The following is a 27,589-nucleotide window of genomic DNA, read 5'->3' as shown; positions in this document are numbered from 1 at the left end:
CACTTTCACTCCTTGCAAGTGTACTAGAAAGCTGCTTGTCTTTGTAGCTTTTGTTTTTGTTGGTAGCTATTCAATGGATCATGGAAGAAGTTCCTTTAGTCTCTAGATCAAAGTTTCTTAAACTGTGGGCCAAGACCCCATATAGGGTCATGTAGCTGAATGTGGGGATTGTGAAATTATGATTTATCATCACTAAATGTTTGATTTGTACACCTATTATATATACCTGAGATCATGGAAAAATTTCTTAGGTGAAAAGGAATCATGAGTGGAAAAAGTTTAAGAAGTCCTCTTCTAGATGATCTCTGAGATTTTGTGCTCTCATTAAGAAAGAAAAAGTTTAACTGAGATTTCCAGAACAGCTCTCTGCTAATCTTCTGACTTAACTTTCTTCACTCCAAATTTCAATTTTATTAAAGAGGTAACATCCTGTTTCTTATGGACTTTTAAAAGCAGACAAAAGTACAACCTGTTTTAAACCTATAAATAAACTAATATAAATTTCTTTAGAAGCAGAACAGAACAGAAGTACCCATAGGGACAAGCTTATAATCTTTGTGCTGTTGTCATGGTTTGCCGTTTGTTCTCAAAGAGAACCATGACATCAAGGAAGTGATATCACCATGATGACGTGCAAGTGAATTGGATTTTACTGAGGGAGAGCTGTGCAAAATTACCACCCACACTTGCTCAACTCTGGTGCTATCTGGGTTCAGTGGCCAAACATATATAAATCAGAAAGAGTGGACATGGCCCTTTACTATTGTTAGAGAGAAGTAGGGGGTAGGAAAGTATTGCTTAGCCTATGAAAGAGCAAGGGCAAGCATTTTGAACAAAAACATTTCTTACCTTTTCTGTGCAGACCACTTATCTTAGAGAATCTCCTATGAGTCATTAAATAGCTTTTGTGTTATTAGTGATGCAAATAAAGTATTGTGCTTGCTACCAATTTAAAGGGATAAGGGAAAATTGCATTTAGTGAAAAATATTCTATAGTTGAGTTTTTTCCCTTATTCTGATGGATGTTTCTTCCCCATCCTTCTGGATTTGCCTGGTATAACTGAGAAAAATAAATGAGATGATAGTTACTGCCTCTGAAAGGTGGGGGGAATTCTTTATCTCCCTCCTTCTCAGTTTACAAAGACTAATGGATTTGGATTTTCCTTGCAGATGTCTGAGTCCTTTTATATTATTGTGCTTGGAGTCTTAAAATTTTTGTTGTTATTCATTGACTTACTTTTTCTCCTCCTGAGAGAAAGAAATGACCCATATATGAAACCAAGCAGACTAATAATCCTCATGTCTATTGAACCTGGAGCTGACTCTCATAGACCCTTCCTCCTCCTTAGTATAATATAAAGCTTTTTGTGCTTCTGAATTTTGAGGCAGCTACTGTTATAAAGGGGGGGAAAAAAACAAAATGATAACTCTGCTTTCCTTCTCCTTTTTTCCCCACATTGAATCTATACCTTTCCCTCTTAGTCCAAAGCCCCTTTTTGTCTCATTTGTTGGGCTTATTTTCTGTCATTTCTAGGGGCATTACTAAATGTGAATCTTGTCATTATCACTGATGTTAATGTCTTTGCAGTTTTCCATTTGTTTTCATTGAGTTGCAGGGGGAGAAGGAGGTATTTTTAGAATGGGAAAATGATTTAAAATTGCCTGATTTCGTCCTAGATGGTATAGCTGCATGCTTGGGAAGAAATGCAGCCTGGCTCCCTTGAAGGAAGAGCTTCGGATACAAGGGGTAAGTTCTAGTCTGTGTTAGCAATAACAGAAACAAAGATGGCATGGGACCCCAAACATGGGCAGAGGTTGTGAGCAAGCCAGTGGTTACCAGCCTATGGGAATCCCCTTGGAGATTCAGGACATTGCAGACACAAGAGGAATGGAAAAGCAGTTGTCTGGTTGCTCAAGGCTGGGGCAGCTTTTTATATTGTGGGGTGGAAAAATCCCAGCAGGCAGCTAAAAGAGGGGTTGCTGGAGTGGGGAATGAGAGGCTAGGGAAAGGGGTGATTTAAATGTATTGAAAGATGAAAGAAGTCTTGAAAAGAAAGCTGTTGTAAGCCCTTTCACTAGATAATCATAATTATTATAGAGGGTTCAGGCCCAGAGGGAGAATTCAGAAAGGTCAGTTTCATGGCTCCCTATATACTATTTCACATATTAGGCTGATGGTATGGATTTGGAAGAGCTAGCTCAGTTTATTGTACTGGGGAACTTTCTGTGACAGTGTGGAAGAAAACTTGAGTTATAAAACCTGTCTGGCCTGTGCATCAACTGTGAGAATAGCAAACTGCCCTTTACATTTTTGGTGTGACTAGAGTGGGAAAGACACCATGCTGCACTTGAAGCAGGAGTTCATTGGCTGTCTGAATTCAGTGGTTAGGGAATTGGTTTTGGAATGCTAAATAGCTAAATAGCTTATATGTGGACATTCAATGCAGGATGCTTTTATCCCCTAAATAGATTGCAATAAAGGGTTGTGTGGATTAATTCAATGGTCACAGTGACAGTGAAGGTGGCAGTGGTTGGTAGGCTTGAAAGGTGGGGGAATTTATTTCTGCCTCTTGTCGCTGTTCCTTTTCCTGCTTCTCACCAGCACTGCATTCTTAAAGCTCACATTTTACAAGGATCGCTCTCCATATTTTTCACTCACAAGCTGAGTTTGGATGATGACGCATAGGGACCTCTGAGTTGGCTTCATCTGGAGTGTAGGGGAAGATGCCCTCAGAGCCCCGATTTAAGTCTGTAGTTGATTATAATCATTACTTAGGAAAGATTAAGACACTGTAGGTGATTGTGCTGTTTTGACTGGATTTCTTTATTTAGTTGATGATGTCTGATGTCTCTCTCCCAGGTCCCAAAAGTCACCCACACGGAATTCTGTCAGGGGCGCACCATGAGGTGGGCCTTGGCTTGGAGCTTTTATGATGATGTGACAGTGCCTGTAAGTACCAACCCCTGCTGCTGCTTACCCTGCTGGCATAAGGTGTGGGCCTTAGTCATGGCGTGCCTTAGGGGGCCTCCTGCTTTTGCTCACTTGTTTCCTGAGCACTTTGCTGTGGGTCACATTTGAAAAGCAGGCCCTCTAAGACTGGATGACCCTTTGAGCCGGCCTCCTTCCCCAGATATGTGCTATGAAGGCCAACTAACTTAAATAGGAAAGTCGAGATAGCTTTTTAAAAGCAAGTTTTTACTTTGTTAAAATTGTACACTTAGAAAATTCCCTTATTGAGTGTTGGCTTTTGCCTTTCCTTCTCTTCTAAGGCATTTGGGAACATGCAGAGTGGCTTCTGGAAGATGGCTAACCTTAGGCTTGAATTCTTAGAGAGCAGGAAGGACCTGAGCTTACACATTTGGAAAGCTGTTCCTGCAGTGTAATTTTGTGCACTTCTGCCATCTTAATCCTTAGTTATGGGAGAATGCATTAGGAAAGGAGCCATTGGTAGCCATATTTCCTTCTTGGCTTTTAGGTTCCTTTCAGAGGCTGAGGCACTAAGTGCCAGAGAAATCAACTGGTTGTCAGAATTGGAATGGAAGGTGGAGGTCTTTCTTTTTAGTCTTAGTTTTTCCCCTCCTATATTTCACATCATTATAAAAAACAATTTGGTTCATAGGATCATAGATTCAGATTAGGAAGGACCCTTGACTTGATCTAGACCAAGCCGCTTTATTGTATGGACAAGGAAACAGTGAGGTGGAATTTGAACCCAAGGCCCTTAACACTTAAGTGCAGAACTCTTTCCAGGGTACCATGCATGCCATTAATTAAGTGATTTGTTGCCTCCAGCACTATTGGGGGAAAACTAATGGGCCTAATTTGGAGGAGTCTGGAACTCAAAGTTCCCTTTCCCTCTCCTGCTGTAGCACACTTCTGCACTCATGTGTTTATTCACACAATGTTTTGTGTGTTTCCTAGGTCCGTGACACTCAGCTTAGGGCTGGCACTTGACTCCTCACCTTTTTCTTGGGGTACAAGAGCATTCCTGCCCTTCAGGCTTCCAGTCCTCATTGGACTGGAATTAGCAGGTTAGTGTAGATTCCTGTAGGCTCCTCATTTGTGTCCAAAGCTCGTATAGGAAGGTGCTGGGCTGGCGAGTGTCTGGTCCCGTCTGCCGTAGAAATGGGAACAGAGCTGGAGGCAGCACTTAGTGTGTTACTGGTGGTGTTTTCTGAATGGATGACCTGAGAGCTCGAGGGTTGTTCTGGGAACTCCTTTCTCCTCTTGAGGGCTGTTCCACTTGGGGCAGTAGTTGAAACAAAGTTTCCTGCTTCTCTTTTGGCAGCTCTTTGAAGGTGTTGGCAGGATGCTGAAATGGATTCTAGGTGCTTACTCTCTATGATTTATGTAGAGAATTTGTTGGTTGGAAAAGTTAATGCCTCCCTCTCTCTGTCAGCAGCCCTGAAGAGTAGTTCTGTCTGTCTGTGACCAGACCAAGATCCTTAAGGCAGTTCCTTCTGAAACAGAGGGTACAAGTAGCACTTTGTCCCCAGGAGGAGGACAGCTAGATGATAGCATTTGTCCTGAAATCAGGAAGACCTGAGATCAAATTTGGCCTCTGGCATCTACTAGTTTTGTGACCCTGGGCAAGTGATAATGTATTCATTATAGAAAGCATCAGCCAGCACCACCACCCATATGTAGAACTATCAAAGCAATTGGAGAAGTTGTGAATGCTGTGGATAAGTTCACTCTCCTTGGCAGTATACTTTCTAGGGATGTCCACTTTGATGCTGAGGTTAACACACCCATTGCCAGAGCTAGCTCAGTGTTTGGAAGGCTGGAAAGTGTGGGAGAGGACAGATATTAGATTATCAAATTAAAGGTCTGTAGATCCCTTGTGCTGACCTTACTGTTATATGTCTGTGAAACCTGGACAATGTACCAGTGCCATGCCAGGAACCTGAATTGCTTCCATTCAGTAGTCTTAGGAAGATTCTGAAGAGTCCTGGCTGGGTGGGATACCGGACACTGAGGTCCTTTCTCCAACTAAACTGCCAAGCATTCCAATTCTGTTGTAGGGCCGGTCACATTGTTGGAATGCCAAATGTACGCTGGCCCAAAAAATTGTTTTATGAAGTACTTAGCCAGGGCAAGTGCTCATGGGGTGGTCAGAAAGCGATACAGGGACACTTCTCAGAGTCTCTCTGAAGAACTTTAGAATTAATGGTGTGACACAGAAGCTACTGGCACAGGACCAGCATGGTCCCTCATCAGAGAGGGGGCTGGGCTCTAGGAGCAAAGCAGAGTGGGATTAGCTCAGGAGAAATGGGGGAATGCACAAAGGGAGAAACCCCCAAATGTGCCCAGGGGCTACCTGGTCCGACCTGAGGCAGAGCACTCTTGAGCATGTACTGGTCTGCTTAGCCATGACAGCAATTCAGCTCTGACAATGACGTCACTTTGATCCTCTTGGAGAACAAAGAACAACAACTGAACAACCATCCTGGGCAAGTCATTTAACCCTAATTACCTCCCCTCAAAAACATATAGAGATCATTTAGTTTGACCTCCCTCCTCCAAAAAAGAAAAAAAGATTTGCCCCCAAATGGTTAAAGGCAGTGTGACTGCACTGCTTTCTTCCCAAGCTGACCTGACAGCTGCATAAAAGCAAACAGCACCTGCTTCCCACAGCCATTGGCACACCAGCTAGAAGAGCTGATAATTAGCTCTGGCAGAGCCCATACTAAGTCGGAGACCAGAGTTTGTTTTTTTTTTGTGTGTGTGTGTGTGTGTGTGTGTGTGTGTGTGTGTGTGTGTGTGTGTTTACGCGCATGCACGCACATGATTGGTAAAGTCTCTGCTAGCCCAAAGGCTCCTTTTTCTGTTTCGGACACTGCAATTTGTCTTTGAGAAGCTGCTCTCCTTCAAAGGAAGGAATATCATTTGCTAAAGGTTTTAAGTTTCTCTGTGCAGAGCATTCAGCAACCCTGCCCTCCCCAAGTTAATACCATGTTACCAAGCGTACCAGTAGGTGCACTTCACCTGCTCCAGGAAAAATGGCAGTTTCTGATTCGTAGTCACCCGGCAACAGTTTCTTAGGACTGGCACACTGGGTGTGTGTGTGTGTGTGTGTGTGAGTCTCTGCATCTGCTCTTGCCTGAACATACCAAGTACCACTTTCCCCCGGGGGTGGGCTGGGCAAACAGGGGATGTTTGGTTTGAGGTTTGATTGTGGTTGTATTGTCTTGTAGCAGTCTTACCCCCCCACACCCCTGTTGTTTAGAATTGCTCACCTCACTTAGCCCTTACTTAGAATCTGGCAGAGACAGAGAGAGGAAGCCTAGAGAGAGAGTCACTTAAGCAGAAATATTGGCCTATTTCTTGCTTTCCTTTTTTCCTTAACATTTTAGTGTAAGCATGCAAGTTTCTACGGCAACTTCTGTTTTCACTTATCCCGGGCCTACTGACTCATTTCTGTTGATGCTGAACATTAAGAAAAATCTGATTTTTACTGCCAAGTCAAGTGTCTTTGCTAAGCTTGTAGATCCTGTTGTCTGAATTTATCTTAGCAACAAAAAGACGGGTCCTGATGTTGATAGAATTTTTGCAGAATCATTTCTGATGAGAGAACATATTTTAGCAACTGTTCTTTTCAGAATTCTTACAAGAAACTTAGTATTTCTTCTTTGGCCCATATCTTTTCTATAGTTTCTATAGTTCCCAAGAGGGAACAGCCACCTTTCTGTCCGTTTAGGAAGTTTGACACTTGGATTTTAAGAAAATCTCCCTGACCTTTCCCCACAAGTTATTGAGTTATGCATAATCTTTTTTGCTTGAAGAATTTTTTAAAGTTTGTTTCTCTAGGGTCAGGGGAGGTTGATAGACATTGCCATGAGGTTGGTTGTTCCTGGAAACAGGATAGAGGTTAATTTATTAGGGTTAAGGTGGCTAAAGAACAGCTGTCCACTCAGAATGAGGGTGGAGCATCATTACTCAACTAGGGAGAAGATCTGGAAAGAAGGAATTGGATTTTAACCCTTAGAACAGTGATACCACCCATTTTTCTTGAGATCTTGGAGAAATTAGAAGCTTTCTTGGTCTGTACAAAGATGGAAATTTAAGATGAAAAGTCATAAATGATAAATTAGCTCTTCTAGCTCTACCTACAAGCTCTGGAATTGGGAAGCCCTTAGAAGTCTGAGTCCAATCCCGATATTTTACAGAGGAGGAAACTAGGGCTCTGGTGTGGAAAGTAACCATATCTCCAGAAGCAGGATCATTTAATGATCCTGGATTTGTTGTTTTTTGAGGGCAAAGACAAACTATATATTAACAAGTCTTCTAAACCTGTGAATGAATGACATGTGCAGCATAATTAGTGGCATTCTTCAAAAATAATATGCTTTGTTATCTAAATTGTTTTTCCTAGTCAGTTGTTGAATAATTTTTCCAAATGCCAAATCTTTCATTGTTCTTTTATCCCCAACTGTTTATGCTTTAACTGTCTTAGAGATGCATGTACAGAAGCTTGTATTGAATGTAACTATTAAATATTGGGTGCATCTGATCTTTCACAGATCCATAAGCAGCCTTACATGGGTATAGCAATCTTGTCACTTAGAGGCTAGCTTTGAGAAACCACTTAGAATTATCCTAAAGTTTGGCATCTTGAATCAATTCAATATAAAAAAGATCATTTGTGTGGTATATAATCAAAAGAATTAGATGACTAAACTGAATTTTTCAATTTTTATAAGTCATACATGACTATGGAGAGGAATTGCACCTGTTGCTTGGATTGCTTGCAATCTAGGGGAAGGGGAAGAAGAAGAAAGGAGAAAAATATGGAACACATGATTTTTCAAAGGTGAATTTCGGAATCTATCTTTGTATGTATTTGGAAAAATAAAATGCAGTTTTAACAAAAAGACATGTAAAACAAGAGTAAGTTAAAATTACTCAAGGATAGAGATAGTCTTCATGCTTCTAGGTTATTGGCCCTTAAAATTACTCAAGGATAGAGATAGTCTTCATGCTTCTAGGTTATTGGCCCTTCCACTGTCCCACAGTGTGTTCACTAGATAAACTGTTATGAAGACTCTGCTTTCAGGCAACTTTCTAATTCAGCAAGTTTTTATTGTGTTCCTAGAATTATAGGGAATAGAAATGTCTAGGATCTAGTCCTCATTCTCAAATAGTTTATTCATAATTTTGGTGGAGAGAAAAGACAAGTATGTCTTGGACTTTTGTAGTAGGAGGTGGTATATGAGTAACTGCCATCTTGAGTGATATTCATTATAAATGGGAGAAAACTAGAGAACTAGATGTTCTCTAAAATCTTGGGTTGAACTCTGAGGAAAGGGTGGAATTTGGGAGATAGCCAGAGAGGAGGAAGGGGCATGCAGGCTGGGCAGCCCAGTGGGCCCCAGGGCAGGCTCAGCACAGTTCTAGTCTCCCTTTTTATTGTTTGTGTTACACTATGGGGTCAGGCTGTGTGCTTTGGCATGGTTTCCTTTAACTCATTGAAATCTCAATATAAGAAAAAGGGAGGGAAGAGGTCAAGCCTTTTTATTCCTTTCTACGCTTTGTCTGCTTTCTTATAGAGTCCTGGCAGCTACATGTATGTATTTGGATTATTGCCCTGCAGCACAAACATCAGAAATCGTAGATCACAACTCCTTAAACATCCTGCCTTGTTTCAGGACAATGACATGAGACAGTTTTTAATATACCTGACCTGCTGTAGTCAATAGTTTGGGGTTGGGGCTATCTATCTATCTATTTATTTAGTTTAATGTTGAGGATTTTTATCTGGCTACCTCAACAAAAAAAAGGTATGTGTATTTAATTTTGTAATTCACATTAGTGTAAACAAAACAATGAAAAGTAAAAAAAAACAAAAAAAAAGAGCAGAATAGTTCAGAAGAATGTTTTGAAGATACTTTCCAGGCATCTGAGAAGAATTTATATTTAAATTTGGACATTAAATTTAATTTTCCCCTGACTATTCAAGCCCAAAATACTTCACAGTGTTTATGATCCTTTTGAATATTGTCCTCTTCCTCAGAACTTCTTTGGAATTTCTCTTTAGATATCTCTTCAGAATATAACTTCATGATGACAAATCTTAAGTCTTTGAAGGTGGATTTGAAATTTTGGAGTTGTCCATAAATCATTCAGGGCCATGGTTGGTGAAAAAGATAAATAATCTGGGTCATACCCAGCTTCAAAAGAGCTGTGCTTTTTTTTCTCTTTGAAGGTCTTCCCACTGATAGTGATCACTATCCCTTCTTGTCTTGATAAGTATTAGCACCATTAGTTATAGTGTGTTAAAAACAAACTTTTCCCCTACTGGTTAATTTCTCCAGTTCTGAGCTTCTCCTGACTTAGCTAGTTTGTTTCTCAAATGACAATCAGCTTCCACAATTGTGCTTTAAGGGTCCCCGGCTAAGGTGACTACCTTTGAAAAGAACCCTGTTCCATGATGAGGATTTGGACTTTGAATGGAGAAACAGGGTTGTATTCTTCTAAAAAGGACAGTATGACCAATAAACTATTGGAATTAATTTCTCTTGTGATTCACTTATACTATTTAAATGATTCAGACTTGAACTAAGGAATAGCTGCACAGTGATTGCTTTAAAGGGGCCAGTGTGCATTTGGTTATGTAAATTCTGGCATGGTTCGTTCTTTTAAAGAAAAAAAAATGTATGTATGTATGTAGCTTTATTCCATCAGTATACACTTTAATTTCCTTCTTGGGCTTGCCTTCAGACTACTGACTGGGGTTGCTTTTTTTTCTGAGCTCTTTGTTCATTCCAATATTTGTTCATACACTAGACTTCTAGACTTCTTAGCCGCATAGGCACTTAGTGGGCTTTTTTTTTTTTTTTTTTTTTTTTTTGATAAAATGTGCCAACTATGCCCATCCAGACTTTCCCATCTTTGTTCTCCAGGAAGTGCTTTTGTTGGCTCTGGTCCTTTTGTCCTCTCAAGGAAGAGCATCCAAATTCCGTATCTAAAGAGTGGCAGAGAACGGGCCCTTGTTGCTAAGGTGAATGTTTCTATTTTTCCCCCTGTAACAGCTTTAGAGGCATTTGAGTGGTACTCGAGGGGTGCCAAGCTCCTTGCTCTCCATCTGACGTATCCCTTCCCACTTCAGTTGTCCTTTTTCTGAGCCATTTTCCTGCTTCTGCCAACTCTTACTGCCAGAACCTGGGTGCAAAGAGTCTTCATTTTCAAGCTTTTTCTCAAGTAATCTTCTCTTTTTTTTTTCCCCTTCCATTACCCCTCACTTTCTCCCCCTTTTTCTGTTCCCCATTTCCTTCTCACTTTTTCTTCCCTCTACTCCTCTCTATCTCTTATTAAAAATCAGAGCACTTAATTTCCTCATGGCTTTCTTGGGAGCTGCAGATATAACAACCAGGCCAGGGCCATATGTTCCAGTCTAGTACATCTCATTCATAGATATTGTTAAATCTTTTAAGTGATGGTGAAAGTAGGAGTTTAAGGAATCTTAAAACTTCCTATTTGTAGATTTTAAGAAATTGTTTAAGTAATATGTTTAGTTTAACTTTTTGTAAACATTCCTTACCCTCTCTCATTCTTTGTATTCTGAATAGTGTTACCAAATAACTAATAACATGATGTTATAAACCATTAAATTTCTACAGTTTGATTGTGACAGAAACAGGCAAAGGACCCAGGGGACTGATTTCAGCTGCACAGTATTACGGAACCTTCTAATCTGACATCACTTGTAAAGTGGGCTCTGGTCCTCTGCATTAAATTGGATTACTCAGTGTAAAGCATTGATTTTTAGACTTAAAAATGTTGAATTATTTAAGTGCACCTTGCCTGCTATACTAGATTGTTGATGTTTGAAGACTTGAAATAAATCTGTCATGATGACTTTAGGTTTTAATGTTAGCAAAATAAGTTAAATTTTAATTGCTGGTAGAGGAGAGACAAAAGCCAAACGTAATATTTCCCATTCATTGGACCTTTGATAAGTGGTGTGAAAGTATGCTAATGTAAGGGATCTCTGTGAATAAATTTAAGTGGTGATTTCTTAAGACCTGCTTTTGCTATTGATTGCATTTTAATGTGATCCTGCTGAGTGAAATAAGGATTTTCAATCTGTCAGAGTCTGAATGGATTGGGGGTGGGGTGAGGAGGAGAGGATAGGGATATCTTTTTAATGAATAAGCAGCTATTAGCTGATCTGACATTTCTGGTGACCTATCAGCCTCATTCAGGACAAGAAGTTCTATTATTTAAACCTATATCAGCAATGTAATGTTTCTATGTTGTTGGATCTGACTTCTCTTAGGTTTTGGAAAAGCAGATAACAACAGAGGAAGACTAAATTAGCAGGATTTTAGTGTGCTTCCCTTTTCCTCCAGAGGCAGGGGTGTCCAGGCAGGGGTGATGGTACAGGGAAGGGGTTCTGCTCTGTCTCTGAGGAAATTTTGCTTCACTCAGAGAGTCAAATGAGTCAGGACCTATCAGTCCTAGTGCAGTAGCTTCAGGAAGCCCTGCTGCTGCCCTGCTGCTGCCATCCTGCATCTCCATGTTTAGCCATACTCTGCTCAAGCACCTCAAAGAACCAAAATGAATCACAGGAGTGGCATTCACACACCCATTCTCATGTTTGAAATTGAAATATGAATTGTGATTCTGTTATCCACTTTTTATGGCTTCAAATACAATCTAAGTAGTTGAGTACTTGTATATTTATATTCTTGGCCAGGAGATACTTGAAACTGTAGGTATATTCACAAGTGGTTACTTTTTCCTTTGCTGCGCTATTAAGTCATTACTGCACTACTCTCTCAATGTCAAATTTGAATCTGTCTGTTCTTGTCTGGAAATATTAATTAACGAGCCCAGACCGGGGCACAGCCCAGAATCCACTGTTTGTCACTTCCCCAGAGTGCTTTTTGATTGGCTTGTTTCCATCCCTTTTTGGTAAACTCAGTTAAATTGAATTGTTGTTTTAAAAGCATTTCTTAATGTTATGATCTTTTATCGAATCTGTTTTGAAGAGTTGGAAATTGTTACATTGAAAAATTTTCCGTATAGAAATACAATGACTTTTCCCATGTGTCTGTATTGGAGAAAGAAATTTGCAGCCTCACAGTGGGTTCCCGTTATCTTTTCACTCCAGATAATAGGTCCCTTTTGTACTTGGAGTTTGCTGTCTAAAACAATTCTGATTTAGTAAAAGAGATTCTGCTTGTAAAGCCCTGGGGACCTTCAACAAAGTCACTGGGTCATTTTGTTCTTTTTCCTCCTCTGTGAAATATGGCTTGGACTAGACTTTGTATTTGGTGTGTCTGAAAATAGCATTAGGTCTTTTTGGAATAAAAGTGCTTCGAAACCATTTGACCTTCTGGTCTTTGTGTACCATTCTGCTCGGTTTCTAATGTCCTTCTTGTTAACATCTTTATATTCGAGTTTTCAGTCTGATCAATTCTGAATATAGTGAAATGTCTTGGGGGGGGGGAGGGTGCTAAATAGCTATAAAATGTATTTTTAAATTGCTTTTGTATAAGATTAATCTGGGGAGATGCTTCCATTTTTAAGAGGAAAAAATGTGGTGACGTAATTGAACTTGAATATGGAGTTTGAGTCCCTCTAGTGGGTATGGCCAGGAAAGATTTAGATTCCATGCTTTTGAGGTAGGAGGAAAGAAAGAGCTGCCAGGATTACAGGCTTGAGTTGGGTAAAACAAAGCTTCCATGTCAGCATTTGCATGATTTTTGGGGGGGGAGGAAATTTTGAGATGAGGAATCGGGAATCCATAGGTTTGTTCAATTAAAGTGTGTGCAGCTCATTAACTAGCTATTGTTCCTGATATCCGGCAGGATTCAACCTAAGATACCTCTGGCTCTGATCAGTAATGAAAGGCAAACTCTGGTAATCTGTGGCTTCTTGAAGCTTTTGTGCAGACATTGAAACACAAATTAGAAGTTGATAACCAAGGTGTATGGGGTCCTTTTGGAAAAGAGCACATTATGTACCCAGGGCTTTTGTTCTTTCCTGAAATGAAGTACTCTTAGATCCATGAGACTCCCCCCACTCCAGCCCCAGCCATTAGTGCCCTTCTTTCCTCACTCTTGAAATGATTTAGGATATATTTTATATTTACTTCTTTGTACATAGTCTTTCTCCCCCCCCCCCCCCCAACCCCCCTTGCTCTTTAAGGAGCAAGGAGTTTCATTTATCTTTCTATCTGCAATTCTTAAGTGTCATTGTAGGGCCTAAGCATACTGTGAGGCACAAATTTTTAACAAATGCTTGTATTCAAATCTTTGGGATTGAATGGAACGAAAGAGCCTACTTTGGTCACTGCACATAACCTGTTAGTTATTGAATTATTTTCTATCAATTAAGATCTTAGTGAGATTCCATTGTCTTTCATGTGGGGGAAGTTGGAAGGGGTGGGAGGGGTGGATGGGTGGTTGATTTGGATACTTATCTCCTAATCCCATCACCCCCTCTTCTTTTTCTTTTAGTCACCTCCATCTAAAAGAAGGAAACTAGAAAAGCCCAGGAAGCCCATTACATTTGTAGTATTAGCAGCCACAATGAAAGAGTTATCCCTCAAAGCTTCTGCTGTGGGCTCGGAGACTGTGGAAGGCATAGCAGTTATTACAACATGGCTTGAAAAAATCCTCACTGATCTGAAGGTACTTGCTTTAGGAGATGAAGATGTTTCTCCTGATCTGTTTTGGGGGCATCATGAGAGGGAATACAGAGTTGATGTGTATGAAATTCTGTTTTTTCCTCCAAATAGGTCCAGCATAAACGGGTACCCTGTGGAAAAGAGGAAGTTAGTCTATTCTTAACAGCTGTAGAAAACTCTTGGGTTCATTTAAGGAGAAAGAAAAGAGACAGAGTGAGGCAGTTGAGAGAAGTTCCTCGAGCCTCTGAAGACTTCATTCAAGCTATGGAAGAGGAGAAACCTCTGCCCAAAGAAATTGAAAATAACCCAGACTGGGCCAAGTGCTCTGATGAGATCTCCCCATCCAGGCTTACCATATGTGGAGCTGAAACAGCTGTTCCTGAAAGTCACCACCCAGACAATAGCCAAGAGCCAATGGAGGAAGAAGGGACTGAGAAAAAAGGAAGGACAGAGGTTTTAGAAAGTGTCAGGGGTTCGCTCTTTACCGCATTGGAAGTAGATGCTCCTGAAGAAGTTGCCAGTACAGTGGCTGAAAGAGAGAAAAATTCTCAAGGGGCTTCAGGACATTATCTGTTTAAGTGTTTAATAAATGTCAAGAAGGAGGCAAACGAGGATACAGTGGTAGAGATGCATTGGGTTGAGGGCCAGAATAGGGACTTAATGAACCAGCTCTGCACGTATTTACGCAACCAGATTTTCAGGCTTGTTGCTAGTTAGCCACAAACAAATTCCTGGCACAGCTGCTACAATCAGATGTAGGGCAGCTTGCCTTTTAGAATTCTTTTTACTAATTTAGGGGGGGAAACAATAACACTGGCACAAGATTTTTTTTTTTTTTTTTTTTTTAAGACAATTCTAGTGAGTCCACTGGAATGGTAATTTTTGTTTGTTTAGATGCAAGGAATCGCTGTGAAGTGACACCAGAGGAAATGTCCTGGATGTTAGGAACAATAAAAAATTACCAGGAAGCTGGGACTGTGGACAGATTTAAATCTGGCTTACTTGGTGTCGGACTGGCTCTCCAAGCCATCGGATTATTTGTGTAGCATCTGAGATTGAGGCAGCTTGAGAGAGAGAAGGTACTTTAGCCTTCAGGGATATATGCTCAGTCCCTCAGGTCTTCTCTAGAGGCTATTACTTTAGAAAGACAAGTGGTTTCATTACATCTACTCCAAAGACAGATCAATTTAGCAGACTCAAGGGTGTCTTCATGAGTCATCAAGACTGAACTTGCTCACTTGTGTTCTCTTCTGATTGACCCTTCCATCCATCCCATGTCTGGAAACCGGATCCTGACCTTAGGGGTCTGATGGTGAGTCAAGGCTAGGTGGAACACAGGAGCAAAGGGGTTCAATTCATCCTCAGAAACATATTCCTCATTTTGGGTTTTCTTGATTAGAAATTGGCAGGAGGCATGTACTTAATGAGCAAAAGAAGAGAGGATCTTGATGCTCTGGCTCCAAAACCTAAGAGTAAATCAGAATTCTCCATTTTAAGTCTGGACACCCTTTCTTCTAAATTGTATACAGTATTATTCTTTAGCAACATTAATTTCACACAATTTTGGAATCATTCACAAATATCAACCAACTTTTATTTGGTATATGTGTATATATACATACACACACACACACACACACACACACACACACACAGAATATTCAAAAATGAAAAGGGTCGATCCTGTTTCATTTTTCACAGGGGATTGCTTGTAATTGATTTGAAGTTGTCAGAAACTAAGAGTACACATTTGTTGTCAAAGCATTCTGTGAGTTTTGGTATTGGTCTAAACCCAAAGAGTTCATTTGTTGATGGGTAAACTGATGCTAATTGAACATTGTGATCAAAAGAATCAACTCAGCCTCACATTTTTTTACTAGCAGTAGAACCCTAGTGTAACCACCTTCTCAAAACAAGTGTTCAAGGAAGAATGCTTTCGGCTCAGTTAGGGTTGGGAAAGCTAGGGTTTTGTTTTTAAGTACCATGTGCCAGTTAGCACCAGGTCTTCCCTTTTTCAAGATCAGCTCTAAATGCACTAGGCTGCATTGTTCCAATTCTGAGGTTTTATCTATCTAGATATAGATTTATATTTACACACACACATGTATCATCATTCTCCCTCCCTCTAAGGAAAAGAGCACAATCACTGAGCTTTTTAGAGTAAGGTCAAGGGAATGCCATTCTGAGCACACATGGGGTGTCTATGAGCTGCTTTTGCCCAACACTGTTGGTTAATTGTTACAAGCATGTACTTGTGACTTCATATCTTAGGATGGACCTCAGAGGGCCCCCTCTTTAGTCGGCTGACTCCTCTCCTTCCCTAGTACCCTCCATTGTACAAATAAGAAAACAGTATCAGAACCATGCAGTGATTTCAGAGCAGTACTAGGGCTAAACCCATATTTCCTGACTTTAGGATATAATTCCTTGTGTTTACAGTACTCATATTAAATGACAGCTGTTCATATTTAAAACAGAAAACAGTGTTTGCTATTTTTGTTATAGAAGAAAGGGAACAAGCATTTATAGAGTACCTACTATGTGCCAAGAAACTTGGCTCAGTACTTTTTACAATTATTTCATTTAACCCTCCCGAACCACTTTGTTGAAGTAGGTAATTATGTTCCCCATTTTTCAGTTCAAGAGGCTAAGGCAGAGAAGTGACTTGACTAGGGTCACACAGCTAGTAAATCTTTGAGTTGGAGTTGAACTTGATTTTCCTGACTGCAGGCTCAGATTCTAACTCCTGCACCGTCAACTCCCTCTGGAGGGTAGGATATTAGCAGGGAAAGGGATTTTGTTTTTCACTTGAGGAGACTGAGGGCTAGAAATAAACCACTACCCTAATGTGTGGCAGAGCTTGTTCTGTGGCTCCTAATCCAGGGGCCTGGTGTCATTGTGGGTGGTTCCTAGACTGTTCCAGGTTCTGTGTAAAGATGCCTCTAAACTTCTCCCTTTAACGGGCTTTTGAAATGAAACCAGAATTGCACTTCCATTTAAAATCATGTGGAAGCAAGGTGCAGCTTCTTTGTATTTGAACCCTTCTTGATTTTAATGCCTTCTTGGGAAAGAATAGGCTACTTTTTGGCTGAGAAGTTGGTAGCATTTCCCTGTTTACAGAACATTGAAATTTATAAAACAACCAGTTAGATTTTTTTAAAATGTTTTTGCCTAAGCACATATTTTCCACTTGGGCCAGAGGGAGGTGTGAGGATGAATATGTCTTCTTTTAAGAAGAAAATCTTTTAGATTTTTGTTCCAGAGCAAATGATTTGTTAGGCTTATAAGATCAGCACAAGGCTGAATATTAAGTCTGAATGTACAGGCCTTTCTGAAGAAAGGTCTGTGTGTGTGGTGGCACTCTTTAGCAAGCTTGCCTAGATATGGCCTGGTGCTGGTTCCCCTTTGTTTGGTAATTGTCCGGGAGAGGGAAGGTGAGCTTGCTTTTGACCATAGCTGCCTTTGTTTCCTACAGACATATGTGCTTTCAGAACTTCCTCCCCCTTTTCCTTGCCTCACCAGCCTTGTATATGGAACTGTTTCCTACTTTGTTCTTGAAATTTGTCTCACATCCTTGCCAATTTCTCTGTCCGTGGCATTGTTTGTTGTTCTTGTCTGACTCAACCCCGCTATCTTGCCCTTTTTAATTTTGACATATGTGTTTGATCACAGGTACCTCTTGCCCCTTAGGTGCATTCATCGAATGAATAGAATTGAGTTTGAAAAATCTTCTGATTAACATTGATGTTGAAGCTGACTTGAATGTAAATTGTTCAGGAACAAATGGATTTGATCTCCCTTCTATTCTAATCCCCCAGGTGACTTCCCTTAGTATAGTTACTCTTCTGGGATACAGCCAAAATTGTACAATTGCTCCAGGCTTATTTCTGATTGAGAAGGTGTTGGTAGGCTCCATGATCCTTTCCTTGCAGGCTACTGAGTCATTATTCTCTCTGACATGGGTTTTGCCTGATAAGGTGATAATGCTCTTGAAGATCTTTGGAATAGGTCTAATATACTCTAAGACTGTAGGCTGCTTTTGAAAGAGAGAAAAGTGCTGATGTCACTTGGCTTCATTGAACCTAGATCTGTGATCAGACCCCGGGCCGTTTCTGTTAGTGGTACTTTGAAAAAATAGGCCAAGAATGAAGATGCTGTTAACGTGGCATCCTTGACTCACTTTCTTAGAACGCTTTCTGGCTTCAGTTCATATTTAATGTTAAGTGAAGTTGGTTCCATAACTAAAAACCCAGTCTCGAATACTGTTGGGAGTGTAATAACCTCATTTAATAGCAATTACAAGGGCGGTATTCAGTACTGTGATGCACCAGCTTTGAGAGCACATAGTTTGTAAGTTAGTGGGTCAGAAACCCTTCCAAAGATCTGTGTCGCAGCACCAGTGTGGGGCAGATCCCGCAAGCCCGTGAGGACTTAGGTTTTAGTCTGGCATAACCTGGTTTGAAAGTTGTACAGAGATTTCCATGTAGTATAGGAGAATGTCAGATGAAAGAGCTAGCCACAGGGAGATCACTTGGGCAGTGTTTAAGCAGCTGGAAACTAGGTGTGCCAACTTGCATAGATGTTTGGAAAGATCTCCCTGCTGAATCTGAAACCCAAGATACCTGCTTTTGCGTTATTGGCATTAGAACTCTTTTAAAATATGTCTCTTTCCATACTTGTACAAGCAGGCTGAAGCCCAACATTCTTTAACTTCTGGGTCTTGGCTCCTCTTCTGGGGGCATATGTAACGAGACATACGCTTTAGCCTTGGAAATGACATCTTGGGATGTCATGTTCCACATTTGCCTCATGGAATGGGAGGATTTCCCAGCAGGATGTTAAGCTTGTCAAGAGCTTGTGTCTCTTGCCTTTATGCGGCCGAGAGCATTTTTGATCCTTCACATAGGGCTTGAGTCGATGGTGAAATATAAATGTGGGAAGCACAGATGACATGTTCCTGGTTAGGATGCAAATCTACTCTTAGTACCTAATGCTTTAATAGGGGCTTGCTTTTAAACACCAACTACTTCTGGCTTGTAAAAGACTGTTATTTTGGGAAGCAGAAGCCAGCTGCTTGTGCAGACCAGGCTCCAGAGTTCCAGAGTGACTGCATAGTACTTGTGTGGAAATTATTCAGCATCTTATTTAAGGACTTGCATTGTACTTGACACAAAGCAGTATATGGCATTCCCCCTCGTGGCCACAAGGGGGCATTTGTGGCTTTTTTTTCTCCCAGAGTACTTGCCTCCTTATGGGGAAGAATGGTTTAGACCTTGGTGGTGTTTTTTCGTAAAGAACTTTATATTTTAATGGCTTACATAGTAAAATTAGCTTTCCATATAAGTCATTTCCTCAACTGTCATCAAGAACTGTGAAGTTCTTGATTTTTGCTATTAATAAGCCTTTAAAAATTTTTTAAAAGTGGGGAAGGAGTCACCACACAGTGAATGAATACATACTTTCAGATCTGACTAGAAATTTGAAGATCTCCAAGAAAGAGATGATTTCAAACATTCTCTGTTCAGGTATTTTAAACCTGTTTGTTTTCCTTTTTCCTGTTTAGACCAGGACTGCCTATTGCGTGGTGAGGGTGCCATCAGCTTTTGTCCCTGAAGCTCCTCCTTTGGGATGTGTATTACAGTAATGTGCCAGGTCAGGCCCTCATGCTGGCACTGAGCTCAGCCTCTGCCTTGTGGCTTTAGCAGAATGAAGGAACCAAGTATTGGAGTTGTTGGGCAGTCTTCCATCAGGGAAGACCTGCTGGCCTGGGAAGCTGCGGCCATGTTTCAGTACCCTTCAAGGCAGTGGACCTTGGGAAAGATGTGGCTGAATCAGAAAAAGGCTGCTAGACCTCTAGGTATTAACTGAAAAGTAATTCCTTCCCTCTTAGCCTGCAGATGACCAGTAGACAAGCTACTGTGGAAGCTCCAAGGCAGTGACCATTTTCTCTTAGAGGACCTGCATTTTTAGGAAACATCTGAACAGGTATGTCCGAAAGACAGGCGAGGACCCAAAGAGAGCATGGGAGCTGCCTTGAGGTGTTTGAAGGGCTGTAATGAAGGATATTTGACTTGCTATGTTTTGCCCTCAGGGGCAGAACTGGGAGGAGGTGGAGGTGGAAGTTGAGTGGAAATAAAATTTCTCATTGAGCCTTAAGCCTTTAAGCTAAGAGAAAGGGCCAAGATGTTCCACATCCTTGAGATCTTTGAAGAAAAAGACCACATTGAGGCCACTTGTTGGCGAAGAAGTTCTATGTGCCCTCTGGAAGTCTTTGGCACATCTTTGATTCTGTAAATACTTGTGCCTCCAGAAATAGCATAAGGGCACAAGTGGTTGGGAGCTTGATTCCTGATTTCTTTGTACCTCTTTAGCTACATGAGTAATTGCCATCTTGGTTTCAGGCACTCCTTGGCACTAAAGAGCTTTCTGAGGACCCTTTACCTCCAGTTCTGCAAATTCACTTCACAACATACTCTGGAACTCTTAGGGCTGAGCCTCTCAGGGTGCTTTGCTATGACTCATCCAACTGACTAAAACAGCAATTTATTTATTTAATTGGTAATTGGAGCAGCCAGTGCTACATTTAGTAGGCTTGCACTTGTACTTTGGAGGAAGCATGTTTTGACTGTGGTGAAGGCAGTGTATCTCACAACAGCCCCTGGGATGTAGCTTCTTGGTCTAATCAAAAACTCCACATTGCACCCTTCTGTGACTAGGGATTTGTTAGTAGTTTCTGTTCACATTAGCTGGTGTACGTTAACATCCCATGATTGGATTGTTTGTAGCTTTGATGAGGAAAGATGTTTTAGTAATCCAAGACAATAGAATGGTGAATTTGGGCCCATTGGATACCGGTTGAGTTGCGGAAGTAGGATGGAGCTCTTGTTAATGGAAAGATCCTAAGCTGAAAGATCTTGAATGTGTGATGTCATATTTTTATCCCCAAACAGAGCTCAAATTCATATTTTGTTGGGGAGCCTAGATCTCTGTGAATAACACACTTTTCCCCACCCTTACCCCTAACACACAATCTCCTAAATCCTACTAACCTGTCCCCAAGATGAAGATACTTTAATTAATGTTGGTGGGTCTTACTATCATTTGATAATTAGGCACTTGAGGTAACATTCCTTCAACCTCTCTATGATCAATGACTCTTTAGTCATTAGGCATTAGGGTAAGAGAAAGAGTAATAGTTTTAAATTCATGTTACCAAATCTTTATATCTGGCAGTATTTTTAACTCAGATAATTAAGGATCAAAAGTGTGTAAAAGTACCTTTTGGATCAGAGAACGTGAAATAACTGTTGATTTCCTGAGGACAACTTGGCAACATGGAACTGGGTTATAGTGGACCTGATGCTGGGTTTTCTTTCTTCTGTGTCTCGTCAGTAGCACATATCTCAAACAAACTAATTTGCTTTTTGAGATTGTTCTTTGGGAGGAGATTTACAGACGCTGATCTCAATATCTCTGGCAGCTGTTCACAGAATATTGTGTCCTCTCGTGTAGATTTTCCTGGTGCAGATGTCAGCTGTCACTGGGTGCAGAAGCTAGTGATGGAGCCAGGCAGACAGGGTGCTCAGCCCTAACATCCTCCCTTGGTAGAGGTCTTCCTTTAGGTATTCCACCAGAGCATTACGTGCCAAGGTTGAGGCAGAAGTCTTGCAGATCCAGTTTTTCCCCTGTCTTGAAAGGGTCTGTGTTCTTGATATGTGAGTTCAAGGGAGCAGGATACCAGGCCTGAAGTGTGGAAGAACACCCCAACCTAGAGTCCTGGCAATAGTCTAAAGCTCCTTGTAGAATGAGCCTGGCCTTCAGTTTGGTAAGATTTGGCCACGCTCTTAATAGGTCTCAAAATGCTTTGCCTGCCATGTTCTGTCCCGGCCTTATCTTGGGGGAGCAGATCTTTTCCCTTTCTGGGGAGCCAGCAGTGTTTTCTAGCCCAAGTAGGAGGAGGAGAGTTTGGGTGTGTAAGCTGTGGGAAGTTGGGCCTTCTCTAGAAAAACCTGACTTCCTCAGAGGGCCAGACCATTCTGCAAGGGGTGGAGTGGGGTGGGGAGAGGATGAAAAATGTCTATTGAATGGGAGCCAGAGGCTGCTGTTTCTTAAATGTTAATTAAGAGAAGAGAGTTCCCCAAGGTGGGGGGTACCTACCCAGAGTGCTGGAAGCCACAGGCTAGCCCCCGATTAGAAATGCAGAGGCAGTGCGGTTTGCACTAGAAGTCAGCTCCCTGTCTGGTGCCTTCCCGGCTTAGAGATGCAGGAGAGGCCTTGCTCCAGAGTGGTAGGGGAGGGGGACGCTGTGGCACGGGCAGCATAGGCACCATGTGAGGAACAATTCTGGAGCGAGTTTAGAGGTTGTGGTTGAGTAAGGAGATGGAGGGATCTTGTCATAAGCAAAGCCAGAACTGAATGCAGAGTGAAAGATCACATTGCCCTCTTAGCAAGTCATGGAAATCATCAGGAAGAATTGCCTTATGGAACATGGGGCAAGTGTGCCAGTTAAACTCTGCTCAGATTCCCAGCTGAAACCTTTGTCCTGCTAACTGGGAGCTAGGGCACAGGTTGTTAGAGTCTGGAAGGCAAAAGGAGAAATTAGATTTCTGTACCACCTGGAAGCCACGCAGAAGCCCTGTCCTAGAGGATAGAGAGCACTCGGAACACTTGTTTAGTATTGTGCTGTCAGGGAGTTGGGCCCCTTAGAGGAAGCAGTTCTGCATTTCAATCACATGGGTGGTATTTGATGAGTCCCTGGGCTTGCTCTTCCCTGAACTCCCGTCCCTGGGTCGGTTCTGCCTGGGGCCTAGCTTTGCTGTGGGCCCCGGTGTCCCCTTTGGCTTCTGCTGGATTTGGGCTCCCGGAGGATGTGGTTGTCTTTCCTAGACAGCCTGAGGTCTTGGCACAGATAACAGTGCCATTTTGGGAGGTGGTGTCACTGTTGCAGAAAGGGAGTGCAGGCTCAGGACAGCCCAGACGCCGGCCTTGGTGCTTTCTTAGCCTCCAGAGTGTCGGCTTGCTTCTCTAGAGGTACCTGATCTGGAAGGCCCCCTTCCCCTTTTTTGTGCCTCTGTTTCTGTCTATTCCTGTTCCTTTAATTCATTACCTTTTCCCTTTGCCTTTTGACCCCAGTCCTTGTTAGTCATCCTCACTCCATTCCCCAGATTCCCAGGCTGCTTTTTCACATACTGCCCCACTTGGCCCCGTGGTCAGATGTCTTGGCCCCTCCCTACTCTGTACCTTGGACCTGAGTTTCTTGCTCAGCATTCGGAGCCAGGGTGGTGGACTTGGTAGAAATCTCTCCAGGGACTGCCTGTCAGCTTACCATTTCTAGAACTGGAGGTTCTAGAAGTGCTGTGGGAAGGAAGAACTCAAAGGGTCATCAGCTGGATGACCTTTTTGTCATCTGTGGACTTCATATAATTCTTTCCCTAGAAATTCTGGAGTCAAGGGATTGGGTTCTAGTTCAGCTATTGCCATTGACCAGCTCCAGAGGAACTCTGATTCTGAGACTTCAGTTTCTTCATGTAGAATTAGAATTAGATCCCCCTTTTCATTTCCAACATTCATTGAAGAGGGAGCATCAGTAACATGAGATGGGCAATTGAAAAGTAAAATTGTGTTCTGGAGACTGGAATGATGTGCTTGGATCCTTTACTTGAGCCTGCTACATCATATTGGGCATGGCTGTTTAGGCTCAGCCAGTAGGGAATGGGCAGGAATTAGAAAATGGATTCCCCTTTTATTTCCTGACTCTACTGGTGATCTCGCTTCTCACTTGGAGAGAAGGGGAGTGTTGGGAAGCTGCTACTGCCTTGTCAAAACAGAGAAAACTTTAGACAGAGCAGCTGAGGCTCCAGGGGTAGAATGGTTGAGGACTTAACACCGTGAGAGGTCATGTTGGCAAGAAGTCAAGCGAGTGACCTTTGATTGGAATTGGAGCAAATCAGTTGTTTGGGGTCATGAGGGTGCAATATAAGGGTTTGCCCAATTGTTCTCTTACCCCTTTCTGTTTTCCCTTCCTACATTAAACTCTCCTTGGTGATTCAGGCATAGGGAGGGAAGGAGTTTCATAAAAGCATTTGGAAAAACTGAGACACCCTAGCCAGGATATTCCGTTTTCTTCTCAATTATATGTAATCTTACATAAGCATCTTCAGGCTTCAATGTCCCTCTCCTTCATCTGTTGAACCTCCTTCGCTCCCTTTTTAGTTCTTTCCATCCCAAGGGAGTTTTTAGGAATGGTATCAAGAATTGGGAATTTCTTAGAATAAAATTTGAACTCTGGAATGTAAAGGTGCAGCCTTGGACATAAACTTCCCTAATTTCGCGTGTGCCAGTTATAGGGAATACCTCTGGTATTTTGGAACCTCAGCAGGTTGCACATTTGAGTTTTAAATATGGAATTTGGGGTGTGAGGTATGGGCCAAGCATCCCATTCATGTCAGGAGACCTCTGCCTTTTCTGATGCAGCAGAACCAGTGGCAGGTCCCACACAGGAAGTGCATGGATGGCCCTTCTGTTTTCTGCTGAAATGTCAGATTGACCTCTTCCTCTTCTTCCAGTAACTGCAACGGGGCCGAGTAAACACTGACTGCATATTGCCTCATGAGCCTGCTCTCCCCTCCACAGTGAGAGCAGAGATGTTGCCCTGGGAGTAGGGGACCCCTTAGATGCTTTTTGCAGGTCAGCAGCAGATCTGAAACCTTACTAAACTCTCTTGCCTAATGATGCCAGGTTTATTGTCCCCATATGACCCAAATAAACAGATGATCATGTGAACCCAATAAGGCTGTTTGTTTTAAATAGCAATCGTTTCTTTTAAGCCCAGAAGCAGATGGGTTACTGGAGGCAAGAGAGAAGCCAAATCCTCTTTTGACCTCACTTTTGAGATCAGCTCAGAATCCTACTTTATTTTTGGTGGTATCTCTTGAGAAGTTGTTTGGCCAGCAGATCCCCCCTGCCGACATGAGCTGCGTGACGGGAGAAACCACTTAGTGACCAGAACTTCAGTTTCCTGGGGCAAAATGGGGAAGTTCCCCAAAGTAAAGTCCAAAAATGTGTTCTTGCTGGGTGGGATTCTCAGCCTGCCTCGCCTGTGAGAGGGAGCGAGCAGAGGCCAGGTTCAGCATGTGATCTTGTGCCCCTCCAAGGAGCAGGCTGGAAAGCACTGCCTGTGGCCTCTAGGTTGAAGGCAGCACACGGGTCCCAAGCAGAACTAAGCCTCGGGTCACTTCTGTGGAGCATTCTGTTTTGAACCACGGCATTTTCTAAGGATCTCCCTTACCCCTTTTCTTTTCCTGCTGCCCACAGCCTTGGTGTCCAGAATCATAAAATGTCCTCTGAGGCTTCAGGATGTGCCAAGTCCTGCTCTCCAGGCAAACTGCAGGGGGCTCATTTTAGGAGAAGAGGTGTCAGTGATATGGGACTGCCCCTCTCAGGGAGAGGGAGACTCTCCCCTCCGAGAATGACCATCCAACCACTTAAGATGTCATTTCTACCCAAGTTAATCAGAATCCTGTAGCTGCAATGATGAGACAACAGAGTGTGAAAGAGACTCAGATTCGGACTCGAGCTTTTTTCATGGATGACCACGATTTTCAGTTTACTTCTATAACTGGATATAATACTTGAATTAACCCTCCAGTTTCAATGTAAGGAGAGCAATTTGAGAATCTTAAAGATACAAGAACTGTGGCGATTATAGTTTAGTCTGTGACAGCATCAGAAACGCATTACATTTGTATTCAAGTTAGGGGGGCAAACTGCCTGGCTCACTGGACTTTCACCTCCACCAGGGAGTTGGATAAGAGGAGGAAAGGAGCTCAGAGAACAGTACCTTGGCCCGGCCGAGTCTGGGAGCATTAGGTGTGCCTTTGGGGGAGGGGAGAAGAGAGAGAGAGTGTCTTTGTGTGTGTGTGTGTACACAAGAGGAAGGCCACACAGCCCCTGCCTTAGGGGAGCTGACCGCCGAGATTCTGGATCTAAAACTCTGCCTCTTCCCCCAAGCAGCTGCGGGCCCAGCGGTTGGGGACGGGCCCGGGACTGGCTTGCCCAGTTCTTTCGGCGGTCATGTGGCCTGCTTTTTGGGTTTGGGGGGGGGGGGCGATCTCCTCCCAGACCGGGAGCTGTTCCTGGTACCGGGTCTTAGGCGTTCGGACACCCGCACTGAATGGATGGCCAAAGGGGGTGCAGTTTGGGATTGGGGCGCTGATCGGTCCTGAGCTGTCCTTTGCCCGCAGCTCTGGAGGAGACACCGGGGAACAGGGTGCGATCACGGGGAGCCCGCAGCCGCTCGTCGACCTGCAGTTTGGAAGGCCTGAAGTGACTCGACGTTGGCGGCGGGCATGCACACAAGGGGCTCTGCACACCCCAGCCCTCTGTGCCCCATCGGTCCCTGCCCTCTCTACGGCTAGTTATTTTTGCCGAGGGCAGCAGGAGACGGGCCCCGATGTCAGAGCGTAGAGACAGAGCCTGAGCCAAATGCTCCATCCGAGTGGCGCGGGTTCACAAGTGGGCCCGCCCTCCGTTGGGGCCCTTCCGTAATCCATGGGCCGGTTGCCAGCAGGGCTCGGTCACTCCGGGCGCCAGGAGTCTGGGTGGGCGCTTAGGGCGGGGTTAAGAGAGGAGCCGGGCCTTCACCCCTTCGCGCCCCACCCCGCGGCCTCTGCCAGTGGCCCGAGGGGCCCAGGAGGGCAGGGCTTCCGCCCTCCACGTTGTTGTTCCTTTGGCTGGCCACGCCCCCTGCCCCCACCCCGGGCTGTGGACTCCCCCTTCCCCTGCTCCCTACCCCAGCTTGTCCCCAATAGGAGATGGCCTCTGGCTAGGGTCGTGGAGATTCCCCCCTGCCTCCAAGCAGCCGCACGTGGGCAAAGGGAACACTGGGGATTCCTGGGGCTCCGATGGCCCGGGAAGAACGAGGGTTAACGCGGGCGGTGGGAGGTGGGGGGCGGTCCTCGCTTTCTCGAGGGAATGGCAGGATGCCAGGAAACGGTGAGACCCTACTCTCCTAGTTCCTTCTCTACAATCCCACGGCCTCCCCTCCCCCCCACCTCGGGAGTTCAATTTACTCTGGTTGGCACTGGCCCTTTAAACGGGCGGCCGACGGTGCGGGGTGTCCATGTGGAGCTGCTCCATGCCGTGTTGTCCTGCCCGCCCATTGGCCCGAGGCCCGGTGACGTCTACTAATGAAATGCGAACGCACTGCGGGGGGAGGATCGGCTGCAAAATCTGGGAGAGGATCGCTGCTCCATTCTTCCCCGCCTTCTCTCCCGGAGCTTCCTCCTGCAGGTTCCGCCCAGGGGCGGGGCACCGCGGGAATTGCAAAAGACTTGGGGGGCGAAGGGAGTGGAGCCACGTGCTGGTTGGAGGGGGGGGCGCGGCTCTTGAGGGATTTTAGGTCTTCTTCCTCTTCTTCCTCCGGTTTCTCTTCCTTCATAGGACCCACATGGCGCTCGCGTGAGCGTCAGCCCTCAACCTTCCTATCCGAGGCGGGACCCGGAGCGGCTCCCCTTGCAAACGCCAACTGGCTGGGTCCTAGGCCCCGAGGTGCACGCCGGGCCGGGCCGAAGAAGGGGGCTGCGCTAGGAGGCGGAAGTGGAGCGCGGATGCCGGGGCCGCCCTAGCCAAGTCCAGCCCCGCCCCCAGCCACGTGTCCACGCGGTCGCTCGTCCGTCGGCAGGCGGGGCTTGTTCCGTGGGGCTCCGCCCAGCGCGAAGCGCCGCTCCTGAGCCTGGGCGGGCGGGGCTCCGGTCCGGGCTTTGGCGGCGGCCCCGGTGTAGTAGCGGGGGCGGCGGCCGGGGGCAGCGCGGCTGCTTCCCCTTGTTGTGTGTCGGTGCCTCCTCGCCATCTTGTTGCAAAGCCCTTTCTTGTCGGCGGGACTCGCGGGGGCCGCGGGGCGGGAGGCACCGGGCGGGAGGGGCGGGCGGGAGGGGCGGGCGGGAGGTGGTGCC

At 44.0% G+C, this 27,589-nt stretch overlaps 2 protein-coding genes and 1 long non-coding RNA gene across 6 annotated transcripts in view; 1 reads left to right on the top strand and 2 right to left on the bottom strand.

The window, feature by feature from the left end:
- Positions 1-19,837, top strand: part of METTL16 (methyltransferase like 16) — a 55,241-nt gene extending 35,404 nt beyond the window's left edge. For all 4 annotated transcript variants that reach the window (XM_031967806.1, XM_031967808.1, XM_031967809.1 and 1 more), the window contains 4 exons: positions 1,678-1,747; positions 2,861-2,950; positions 13,468-13,641; positions 13,749-19,837. In XM_031967806.1, the coding sequence (XP_031823666.1) occupies positions 1,678-1,747; positions 2,861-2,950; positions 13,468-13,641; positions 13,749-14,354 (940 nt within the window). In that variant the 3' untranslated portion in view covers positions 14,355-19,837. The remainder of the gene's footprint in view (positions 1-1,677; positions 1,748-2,860; positions 2,951-13,467; positions 13,642-13,748) is intronic.
- On the bottom strand, positions 14,920-21,051 carry LOC116423465. The gene is made up of 2 exons (XR_004234077.1): positions 20,916-21,051; positions 14,920-15,103 (listed from the first exon to the last, which is right to left on the bottom strand). It is a non-coding gene; the product is annotated as an uncharacterized LOC116423465 (long non-coding RNA).
- Positions 21,052-24,471: 3,420 nt separating this feature from the next.
- LOC116423464 (protein transport protein sec31-like) lies at positions 24,472-27,430 on the bottom strand. Its single transcript, XM_031967810.1, has 2 exons — positions 26,708-27,430; positions 24,472-25,940 (listed from the first exon to the last, which is right to left on the bottom strand). Exons 1-2 carry the CDS (start codon positions 27,073-27,075, stop codon positions 25,622-25,624), a joined length of 687 nt encoding a protein of 228 aa, XP_031823670.1. The 5' UTR covers positions 27,076-27,430; the 3' UTR covers positions 24,472-25,621.
- Positions 27,431-27,589: the final 159 nt, after the last annotated feature.

This window comes from Sarcophilus harrisii, chromosome 4 (assembly GCF_902635505.1).
Source record: "Sarcophilus harrisii chromosome 4, mSarHar1.11, whole genome shotgun sequence".
Lineage (NCBI taxonomy): Eukaryota > Metazoa > Chordata > Mammalia > Dasyuromorphia > Dasyuridae > Sarcophilus > Sarcophilus harrisii.
Note: the sequence above shows the minus strand (reverse complement) of the source record. Positions and strands in the feature narration are given on the sequence as shown.